Source organism: Erigeron canadensis, chromosome 5 (assembly GCF_010389155.1).
Source record: "Erigeron canadensis isolate Cc75 chromosome 5, C_canadensis_v1, whole genome shotgun sequence".
In the NCBI taxonomy this organism is placed as follows: Eukaryota; Viridiplantae; Streptophyta; class Magnoliopsida; order Asterales; family Asteraceae; genus Erigeron; species Erigeron canadensis.
Genome location: NC_057765.1, coordinates 15,460,839 through 15,472,787, shown reverse-complemented (window position 1 = coordinate 15,472,787; position 11,949 = coordinate 15,460,839). Strand labels below are relative to the sequence as shown.

The window sequence follows — 11,949 nt, the reverse complement described above, 5'->3', positions numbered from 1 at the left end:
AATAATAATAAGAGAATTAAATCTCGCTTGTAGACTTATGTAAATGCTAATCTGATCTAATATTGAGAAACTTAGAATTTCTTGTAAATAAATAAAGTAGTTTAGTTTTTACTTTAGCTATTTTTGTTTTTATTTTGTTTTATCTTTGTATTAATAAGTGTCAGTTTGTGTGTCAAACTAGTTCTTATTGCACGAGAGATTTGATAAGCATCTAATGATTCTGTAGAAAGTTATAATTCTTAGTGAATTATATGAGTCTTGTTGCTTATGGTAAGTATGTTTAAAAGATGGATTTTCTAATTAACACATAAGTTGTTTAATTTAGAAAATGAAATGATTTTGAAAATTGAAAAGTCAAAATATTTTTGATTGTGTTTGAAGTGAATTTTTTTTTAAATTTCAATTATTTTTGGTTGATAAGTATGCTTGACAAAGATTGGACTTGCCTTAGATCTTGTAATGATTGCTAGGTTAAGATTTTGATTGTTTTGCATATTTATGATATTTTATTGTTCTTGATGCATTAATGAAGTGTGCAGGTTACAGATATCAAATTTCATTTGACTACCATGTTGAAACAAGAAGGATCAGTTATATCACGATTAATCTACATGTGGAATGCATCATTGTCTTTTTAGAATAACCTAAGACTTAGTGTGACAGGTTATCATTGTATTATCAAGATCACAACTTAAGATGTAATGTGATAGGTTGCTGATATGATATTTTGATGTTTTGTAATGCATTATACATTAAATATGTTTTGATGTAAGTTTGCATTTGTTTAAAGTTAAACATCAATGAAGAAATGATCGATTTTATGTCAAGATAATAATGTAAGATTTATTTGATACATTATTGTGATGACAAGTTAGTACGGATGATTTATAATTGCATATTCGAGTAGATACAGGTTTTTAGTAACGAGTGTCTATAGGTTTATGTTTCGGGAATTTTTGTAGTTTTCCTTAATAAGTTTTCTGGAAAATTGACAAAATTTGGCTAAGGAAAGCAATTCGTGTGAATTTAAAAACTGAAGATTCTACTTCGTTCATGCTGATGTCAGCATGCCTCGCGCTGACATCATCACGAAGCCTATGAACTAAGTGTTCGGCCCGGCCCACGAAGCTCCGAATATAAATATGGGTTTTAACCTTTCATTAATTACCTTTAATCGAAAATTAACCCTAAATAACCACACGAACTTCATCTTCCTCGTGCGCACTATTCATCCGTTCCATTTTCGATCAATTTCATATACTTTTCGTATTTTTTCATCCAGGATTGTTGGTATATTTCCAATCTAGGATAGATTATTGATGTTTTGACTATGAAAATTAACGATTACAAGTCGTTATAATGCCCAATACTTTGAATCTTCTTCGCGTGAACAGTAACTCGGATGAACCAATAATTAGATCTTCAATTTTTGATGTTTTGGACTTAAATTGCACTTAAAATTAGATCAATTGATGTTTATACATGTTAGATCTAACAATAATTTAAGTAAACAAGTGTCAAATCAAGATTAATTGAAGAAATATGTGTTTCAGTCACTATTCACACGAAGAACGCGAACCACTTCGTCTTCGTCGAATTCGTTTCGATACATTGTTTCTGGGCATACCAAGAATCAAATCAAGTCCAAGATGATATAAAAGATTGAATTTGATCGATTATTTTATCATATGGAGATGTTTTGTTCTTCGTATTCTGGGTTTGCATGAAGGTTCGTGATGACGTCATCACGAAAAGGCTTTGCCTTGTGCTGTCGTCACCACGAAGCATATCGTGTGACTTAGAAAATTTTTGTAATTTTTATTTCTAACTTTCCGTTTTCGTTTGTTTTATGCAGGTATGGCAGGACAAGGTGCTCGCGTGTTCGTCAAGGAACATAATGCTGCAATTGATCTCAGCATTACGCAGTCGGGATGCACACCAGAGTTTCACGGTGTCCTCCAGTATCTAGCACGCTCTCGTATTCGTTTTGCTTTGACCGAGAATCCTCCGCTGGTCATAAGTCTTATTACTGAATTCTGGAACTCATCCAGATTGGTGCAAGTTAGTGATCATACTATGATTCGCACTACTGTTGCTGGACGTAACATTCAGTTTACTGCTGGAGACTTAAGGACTATTTTGGACTTAGGAACTGATGATATGGAGCAAGGTCCTATTGAGTTTGAAGAAAGCTTTTGTGACGGTGCTCTCAGGCGTATGGGATATGTTGGTGATATTACTCATCCTTATTGCAAGAATCGTCTTCTTGGCAAATGGAGATTGCTTGCCTACTACTTATTGAGGTCCCTTAGTCATCGGAGTGCAAGTCATGATTAGTTGAACATTTTTACTGCTTCTTAGATGGTTGCTCTTGTGTTGAACAAGCCCTACAGCTTTTCTCAGTACATATATCATAATTTTGTTAAGCAGTTGAGAGCGTTTGGAAACGATAAGAAATTATTTCTGTTTTCAAGATTTGTGATGATAATCATTCGGCACAAAATAACATATTTACCGTTTGATGGTCATGGTGTTTGTTAAGAGTATGAAACGCTTTGCAGGTCATGGTGTTCCTGATAATGTTACCAATCCACCATTGTTCGGACATCTCATAAATCCTGACTATGTTGCTCCTCGACAAGGTTGGGAAGATGAAGAACCTGTTGTTGCTGCTGCTGGTGATGATCAGGCTCAAGATAATCCTTAGGAAGAGCAAGCTGATCAGTTTGAGAGACTCAATAATGTTCCTTTATATGCTAGAGATCTAGAGCATGATCCAGATATGGATGCTCTTATGGAGGATATTGATGATCCTACAAATCTTGTTCCACCAACTTCTGGAGTTTCTACTTCTACCTCTGCTCCAGTTGGTGATGTTGTTGGTCCTTCTGAATTGCCTGTTAGTGTGGTTGAAGATTCAGAAGATGATGAAGAAGAGGAAGAAAGATTACCAAAGCGAAGAAGAAGACAAGGAAAAGGAGTTGATGCTGTGGAGAGACTTCCAACTTCTCAGCGATCTCAGGCTGAAGTTGATAGAGAGTTTGCTGCATATCAAGCTCCTATGGAGAGATCTCAAGCTTCAGTTTCTAATATTCCTGTTTCAGTGTCTACTACTTCTGCTAATGTTGGTGTTGGGGAAAGAAGGTCGACACCAAAGTTTATCATAAGAGGAATCGATTCTCGCGCACAAGTTGTTACTGAGGCTACAACTGTTACGATTCCTACAGCTCCGGAATCTACAGTTCGTCAAGAGCCAGAGCCGACACTTGTTGCTCCTTGGCCTTCATCTGCTCCTATTCAGGCGACAGTTCATGTTTCTACAGTAATGGGACGTCTGTTGGCTCCTTTGCAACGCCCTCAGATGCCTCCCACAGGGACTTTCAGTGCTCGTATGCCTTCTTTAGAAGCTACGGTCCCACCTCATGCCTCTGCATCTGATGTTGCTTCTACTTCACGTCCACCTGTACGTGTTCAAATGCAGTTGAGTCATTTATTCTCTGAGAAGAAGATGTTAGAGTTGAGGGTTACACCTTTGGAGAATCAGCTACAGCTCCAAGCTGCTAAACATCAAGAAGAGATGGACGTAATGATAGCTCTTATTCATTCTCTTGGATCTAGACTTGACCAATTCTTGGCTCAAGGGGGAAATAAAAGTGGTTGTAAGGATGATGAGCTAGCAAAGAAGACTAGAGATGATGATCATGACGATCAAGATCGCGCTCAAGATCCAAATCAACAATGAGAAACAGATGTTGGTGAGCCAGAGAATCAGGGTCAAGATCAAGATGATGCTGATGATGCTATGGATACAGAGACTGCAAACATTCAGGGGGAGTCGCCAAGACAAAGAGAGTCAGAGAAACTTGGTACAGCTGGTGCTAGTACTTCTAGGACTCAAGATAAAAGCAAAGTTGTGATGGCCGCTCCAGATGCAAATCCTGATGATCTAAATAATGATGATAAGGAAGATTCCAATTCAGGTAACTCCAATTCTAATTCTAATAGAATAGAAAGGGAGATTCGAGAAAATATAATGAATGATCCTCATAATCATATAGAAAAAGAAAATCTTAGCAAAGGAAAATCTACTCAGGATAGTGAGTCAACTAAGACTGATTCTACTACCAATGCCTCTACAGAGTCAGGTTTGCACCCATTAATTGTGCATAGACTAGAAAAGAGATTGGGTTATGATCCACAAGCTCATATGAGAGCTAGAGCAGAGATTATGGATTATGATGATTATTATGATCCAGGATCACTTAGGGATCAAATGAAAGAACGGTCAGGGTTAACTCATACATCTTCAGAGTCAGAGTTAGATTCGGATTATGAACCTTAGTGCTAATGATATTTTTTTTTTTTAATGATTATAAGATAAATTTGAATGTATTTGTTACATTATATTTATGATATAATATTATTGTTGTAAGTTAAAATAGATAAAGATTATAAGATAAATATTAACGTAATTGTTGCATTATATTTATAATATAGTATTATTTATTTTAATTTCTTTTATGTATTTATACTATTATGTCTTGACTTATGATTTATGTTCTTTATCTTTGTATATGTAAATCGTTTGAATTGCAGATAAGCTTCAAAGGATAGGTGCATTGGACGATCTTGATGCTGAAGAAGATCTAGAAAGTATCAATGATGAAGATATGCAAGAAGGAGAGTTCATTACTTCAGAAGCTGATAGAAAAAGGTTGCTTGATATACCTTATGACTTTGATCGTGTCTATAATGAAGATGAAGTCATTCAAGTTGAACCAATAGCTAAAGTGGAACATCTCAATCTCAATCCAATCAGAGACAGTCCAGATGAACCTAAGAATGCAGCAAGTTTGAGGTTTGCTGTATATGCAAATATAATAGATGAAGGACATGATAATATTTTTGATCTATTCTGGAATATAGAAGCTACGCAAGAGGTTGATCTTGGAAGATTTAATATACCTCCGGTACAGTAAGATCCTGAGTTTATTATTAATAGATTGATTCCAGGTTATAGAGGACATACTAGTTTGGTAATACGTGATACGTATAAGCCATCGATGTTTTGGGAGTTTGTCTAAGACAAGGATGCACCCAAGTACTTCTCAGTGATACAAAGTTGGTTTTATGATCAAAGAATCGATTTATTTGTTATCAAGAGAAAAGAGGGATGCCAGTATATGTCAATGAGTCAAAGACGTTTCCACTCTCTTAGTGATTCTGACATGATAGATTTGGGAAGACAATGGTTCCTTAATCTTCAGAGCAATGGACTTGCAAATTTCTACTGGAATAGATTCAGAGATGAAAGAATTAGAAATTTTAGTGATAGAGGTCTGAAGCCAGAAGAAAGGTTGATTAAGCCAACACCTACGAAGAAGATTAAGAATCCAGATGGCACATTTCGGTTTGTTTAGAGAAGGATTAAATGTGTTAAGAAGGTTCCTGCTATCAAGTCAGGCGAAGCACAGATGTTTGTTGATGATTCACAGGAACAAATGTTGCTACGCATGTATGATCCAATGCAGGTTGTCAACTTGTCAAAAGGTGATCAGAGAAGACTTTTGAACACACCTTGCTCAGCAGTAGACTTTTGGAGAGTTGAAGAAAGGCGCTATCGCAACATTCTCGCACATTGTTTTCAAAAGAGAATTCATGCGAATAGCACAAGACTTTTGTTTAATGGATAACTTTGAAGTTCAAGTTCGAAGACTTTAAAGAGATCTAGTTGCAATCGTCAAGGGGGAGTCTGTAGATGCAGATTCGTTGTGACAATCGCAAGATAGATTTGATTATTGTTTATGTTTTAGGAACTATGTTTTTAATCATTTAAAAAATAACTTGTGTTGATATTTAATGATTACGTTTGAAATTCAATATTAGATCTGTTTATGTTTTGTATTGTGTTTGTGTGTTATATATTGTTTTGTAGGTACAAGAACATAGAATCAAGGTTTATAAGTGTCGTAGAATACTTAAACGATGATTGGATGTTATGTACGAGCCAAATGAAGTAAAACAAAGAATCAAAGGGTCGAACCTCGTGCTGACGTCATCAGCATGTAGGACTGGCCTCGTGCTGACGTCAGCATGAGGTAGATCGAATTGATTATTGTTTCGGGCCTAATGCTTCAACTAAGGCCTAAGCCTACACGATCCAATACATAACTAGTATAAATACAAGACCTAACCTACGGAATTAGTGTAATCGTGGGAATTGTTTGGTAAAACTACGAATTAAGGTTAATTGTTCCTTCGTGTGATATCCTACACGAACCACAAGCCTTGTGCATCTCCTTGGGTTGGTTAATTGTTCATTAATCAACGAAAGGCAATAGCAATATAGTTATCTCAAGAAGATTCCGCACTCTTGACACAACGAATCACGTCTTATTGCGATCCACGCAACAATAGGGTACCTTACAAGTGGCTCCACTGATCAAACCCCAATTAAACCTTCCATTACCATTGATCTCTCCTCTTATACTTCTCCTGCTGATCCCATTCCTATGTCTTCCGCTGCCCCTCTTCAGGGTTCATCAAGTGTTCCTGCACTTCAATGGACCTCAAGTCATCCTGCTCACCAAGTAATTGGTGATCCTCCGCAGGGCATTATGACCCGATCAGTGACTAGAAATACATGTCTTTATGTAAATTTCTTGTCAATGATCACTCCTAAGAATATTGGAGAGGCCATGGTTAACCCATCATGGGTTGCTGCTATGCAAGAAGAACTAACACAATTCCAAAGACAGCATGTCTGGTTCTTAGTTCCTCTTCCTCCTGGTAAAGAACCCATTGGAACAAAATGGGTTTATAGAAATAAAATGGACTAAGATGGTGTTGTTATACGTAACAAGGCTAGGTTAGTTGCTCAAGGTTACCTTCAAGAAGAAGGTGTCCACTATGACGAAACCTTTGCTCCAGTGGCCAGACTTGAAGCAATACGCTTATTCTTGGCACATGCTGCTTATCGAAACTTCACTATATATCAAATTGATGTCAAGAGTGCTTTCTTAAATGGAAAACTCGAAGAAGAAGTTTATGTGGAGCAACCACCTGGTTTTGAAGATCTAACCAAGCCAAACCATGTTTATCGTCTTTATAAGGCATTATATGGTCTTAAACAAGCTCCTAGAGCTTGGTATGACACTTTTTCTGAATTTCTTCTCTCTCATGAGTTTCTACAAATTCCCCAACTTCCAGATGGCATTTTTAAAAACCAAGAAAAATACATACGAGACATGCTGGCTAAATTTTATATGTCTAATATCACTGCTAAGCCTACTCCTATGTCTCCTCCAAATAATCTCCATGCTGACCCTGATGGTAAGCATCTGAACCCAACTCACTATCGTAGGATGATTGGCTCGCTGATGTATCTCACAGCGAGTCATCCTAATATCATGTTTGCTACTTGTCTTTGTGCAAGATATCAAGCATCCCCAAGGGAGTCTCACCTTCTTGCTGTCAAGTGTATCTTCAAATATCTTAAAGGAACTTCCTCATTGGGTCTTTGGTATCCCAAAGATTCAAACTTTGACCTAGTTGCATACTCTGACTCTGACTATGCTGGTTGCATGTTAGATAGGAAAAGTACCAGTGGTGCATGTCAACTGTTGGGAGGAAGGCTGACTAGTTGGTCTAGTAAGAAACAGCATACAGTTTCCATCTCCACTGCTAAAGCAGAGTACGTGTCAGCAGCAAGTTGTTGTGCATAAGTCCTCTGGATGAAAAACCAACTAGCTGACTATGACTTAGACTTTTCTAAGATACCCATTATGTGTGATAACACAAGTGCTATTGCCATCACACATAATCTTGTTCAGCATTCTAAAACCAAGCATATAGATATTAGATATCACTTTATTCGTGACCATGTCATGAAAGGGGATGTTGAAATCTATTTCATCCCCACTGATGATCAACTTGCTGACATCTTCACTAAACCCTTAGATGAAAAGACATTCAAGGATCTCGTCAGCAGGTTGGGAATGCTAAACAGTGACCCTGCTACTTAACTTACATGTCTTTTGTAAGATAAGATCTCTTGACTTATATCAAGTTCCTTCAGCAAGTTCAAGTGTGTCTTACTTGCTAAATATTACGGCAATGAAGAGCCATAAGTCTTCATCTAGTCCAGCAGTAAACGACTGCTGGTAAAGACTAATAAAATCCGTTGATTCCTGATGCTTTGGGAAAAAGCATAATAAAAGTAATAGGCTGCTGGTAAGACTAATAAAATCCGTTGATGGCTGACAATTTGCCAAAAATTGTTTAATGCTCATCAGCAACCACTCTTTTCTTTCTATGTATCGCTGATGAAAAACTTGGTAACCATTTTTCCTTTCTTAAAACCTCAGGGGATATGTACTATCATCTTAATCTCTATGAGTGTATTGTTGGGTCTTTTGGGTTTTATCAAAGTCATATTATCCTTGTAACATGAAAAACGCAGCGGAAAAATGAACCTTTCATTATGTTATATATAGTTAAAACCAAATTTTAACTTATAAAAGAAAACCCCAAACAATAAGGATCCATGTATATGAATGTCATACAATCAAAATAACAACCATAGGGTGTTTAGAAGACTACCTTCTTCCAAGCTTATGAGAAGGTTGATATGAAGAAGATGATGTTCTTAAAAAAGCCAAGTCTTCAAGATAGAAGTACTTCAAGCTTGCATACCCCAAGCCTCCAACAAACACCCAAATATGCTAGGATTTAGACTTGAAAAACCCTTCTCCTTTTGCCTTGTTTTTGCCGAAAATCAAGAGAGAAAAAGAGAGAGTTTTTGCACTTGAGAGTTGAGAGAACACTATAGCAAGTGCATGTATTAAGTGTGTGTTTCCAATGTAGCTAGTGGGTTATATAAAACAAGCAAATGCATGTGAGTTTTGGGTGGGGGGTGGCCGGCCTCATGGTGAGATCACATGGGTCTCACCAACTCAAAATCCACTTGCATTTTCCTTTTATACAATATATATATAAATGTATTATAACATGTTATATACCTTATGTAACAAATTATGTATTATACATAACATACATAAGTGTTTATTTTGCCAAATAAACACATTCACATATTTCTCAAAATAAATTATCCATATAATTTACTTATATTTCTCAAGTGCATTTATTTAGAAACCCATTTCCTAAATGCTTCAAGTATTGATATTTATTTAAAGATCATATCATATAAATACATATCATAAGTGTTTGTCTAACTTGTTATTGGGTATGACCTGACTTGGATCATCACATACTAGCCACGTCAATTTAATATGTGTCTTGGGCATCCGAAATTCCAACAATCTCCCACTTGCACAAGATTCATAGAATATTGACGCAAATAGCAAATACCGCCTAACAACAGTTTGCTACCCCTAATACGTGTGACGTAGTGCCATTCAATAACATCATCCCCTTCAAGTCCCTACTTGAAATGATTTAGGTGAATCGATCATTTATCCTTTTGTCGCAGATGTCATGTTAAATCCTAGAGACATAGAGTGATCATTCTCTGTTGATTTAACTTTGAAACAGGCCTTAGATATCTACCTCTCAACGAATAAGAGGAACAAATCCCATTTCGACTACATATGTCTTTCACAATCACCTTATATCATACTTGAGCTTAGCCTTATGTACTGCCATGTTTCAGAACAGCGAAGAACCAAGTCAAAGTGTAATATTCAGTGAATATCAAGACCCAATATGTATCTCAGGTCTGAGGATACAATGATATTCGCCTTTTAAATCAAGATTACTTATGATCAATCACAAAGATTCCATGTAGTAATGCTTGAGTGCAGGTCAGTCCAATATTTGTATCCCACAAATATCTATGAACCTTGGCAGCAACACATTGCTCTATATTCAAAACCTTTTGAACATCTACCAATCCAAGTTCATAACAGTCTTATATTCATATTTGTTCCCACAAATATGATCGACTACGGACATTTAGAATAACTAATTTATGCATGGATTTAAACATGCAAAAAAATGGAACATAACACAATTTAAATGCATAATACCAATATTCATATAAAGTGTTAACAAATACAAATGTTTCGATATCCAAATACATAAAATAGATCAAATCCAATCACTAGAATATCGAAGTCCCATGGCACAAGTATGACTTTCATGCTTAGGCCTTTCAAGGAGCTTCGTGAGTGGGTCCGCAATATTTTGATCGGTGTGAATTTTGCGAATACATATCTTTCCTTTTTCAACTTCATCCCTTATGTAGTTGAATCTCCGCTCAATGTGTCTAGTCTTTTGATGCGCACGAGGTTCTTTGATTTGAGCAATTGTGCCCTCGTTATCACAAAGAATTTCTAGGGGTTCTTGAATGGAAGGAACAACCCCTAGATCGGCAATGAATTTCTTCAACCATGCAACCTCTTGTGCTGCCAAAGAAGCGGCGATGTATTCCGACTCTGTAGTGGACAATGCAACCACATCTTGCTTCGAGCTTTTCCAAGAAACAGCTCCTCCATTTAGAATGAAGATGTACCCCGATTGTGATCGAGAATCATCTCGATCAGTTTGGAAACTCGCATCCGTGTAACCCTTTACAACGAGCTCCTCCTCACCAGATCCATATATTAAGAACATATCTTTAGTATTTCTAAGATATTTCAATATATTCTTGACAGCCATCCAATGACTATCTCCTGGATTTTGCTGGTATCTACTTGTCATGCTCAAAGCGCATGACACGTCCGGTCTCGTGCATATCATAGCATACATGATGGATCCTATAGCAGATGCATATGGGATTCCACTCATTTTCTTTTGCTCAACTTTTGAGCTAGGGGATTGAGAAGTGCTCAATATAGTTCCTCTTTGAATAGGTACTAAGCCTTTCTTAGAATTTTCCATCTTGAACCTTTTCAAGATTTTATCTATGTATGCACTTTGATTCAAACCTATTAAGTGCCTTGATCTATCCCTATAGATCCTTATCCCCAAAATATAGGCGGCTTCACCAAGATCCTTAATGGAAAAGCAACTTCCAAGCCAGGCTTTTACACCTTCCAAGGTTGGAATATCATTTCCAAATAGAAGAATGTCATCGACATATAATACTAGAAAAGTAATGATGCTCCCACCAGCCTTCTTATACACACAAGCTTCATCAGCGTTTTTGATGAAGCCAAATTTCTTGACTTCTTCATCAAAACGACGATTCCAGTTTCTTGATGCTTGTTTCAATCCATAGATTGATTTCTTTAATTTGCATACTTTATTAGGATGTTTAGGATCGACAAAACCTTCAGGCTGATCCATATAGACATCTTCCTCAAGATATCCATTTAGAAACGCGGTTTTAACATCCATTTGCCATATCTCATAGTCATAATGAGCGGCTATGGCAAATAATATCCTAATAGACTTTAGCATTGCCACGGGCGAAAAAGTTTCATCATAGTCGACCCCTCGAGTTTGAGTGAAACCTTTTGCTACAAGTCTAGCTTTATAAGTAAGCAAGTTTCCATGCATATCGTGTTTCAATTTGAACACCTATTTACTTCCAACTACTTTGGAATTTGGTGGTTCATTAACCAATTCCCAAACTTGGTTATCATACATGGATTGCATCTCAGCGTTCATGGCTTCTAACCATTTGTCCGAATCCGATTTGGACATTGCATCATGGTAGGTGGTAGGTTCATCAGAAACCATCATATAGCATTCATCCATAAGAAATCCATATCTTTCAGGTGGATAAGAAGCTCTACCAGATCTGCGAACGTTTTGTGTGTCTTGATCAACTCCTTGATCATCTTCAACATACTTTTGTTGAAAGCTAGTTTCACCCAAGTGTGTATCTGTCAGTGGTTCTTGATCTTCTTCAAGTTCCACTGTTCTAGAACTAGTTCCTTCCATAAGGAATTTAGTCTCCAAGAACTCAGCCTTTCGAGCAACAAA

The 11,949-nt window shown here is 36.8% G+C and overlaps 1 protein-coding gene across 1 annotated transcript; it reads right to left on the bottom strand.

The window, feature by feature from the left end:
* Positions 1 to 10,107: 10,107 nt before the first annotated feature.
* On the bottom strand, positions 10,108 to 10,806 carry LOC122601237 (secreted RxLR effector protein 161-like). Its single transcript, XM_043773997.1, has one exon. It carries the CDS (start codon positions 10,804 to 10,806, stop codon positions 10,108 to 10,110), a length of 699 nt encoding a protein of 232 aa, XP_043629932.1.
* Positions 10,807 to 11,949: the final 1,143 nt, after the last annotated feature.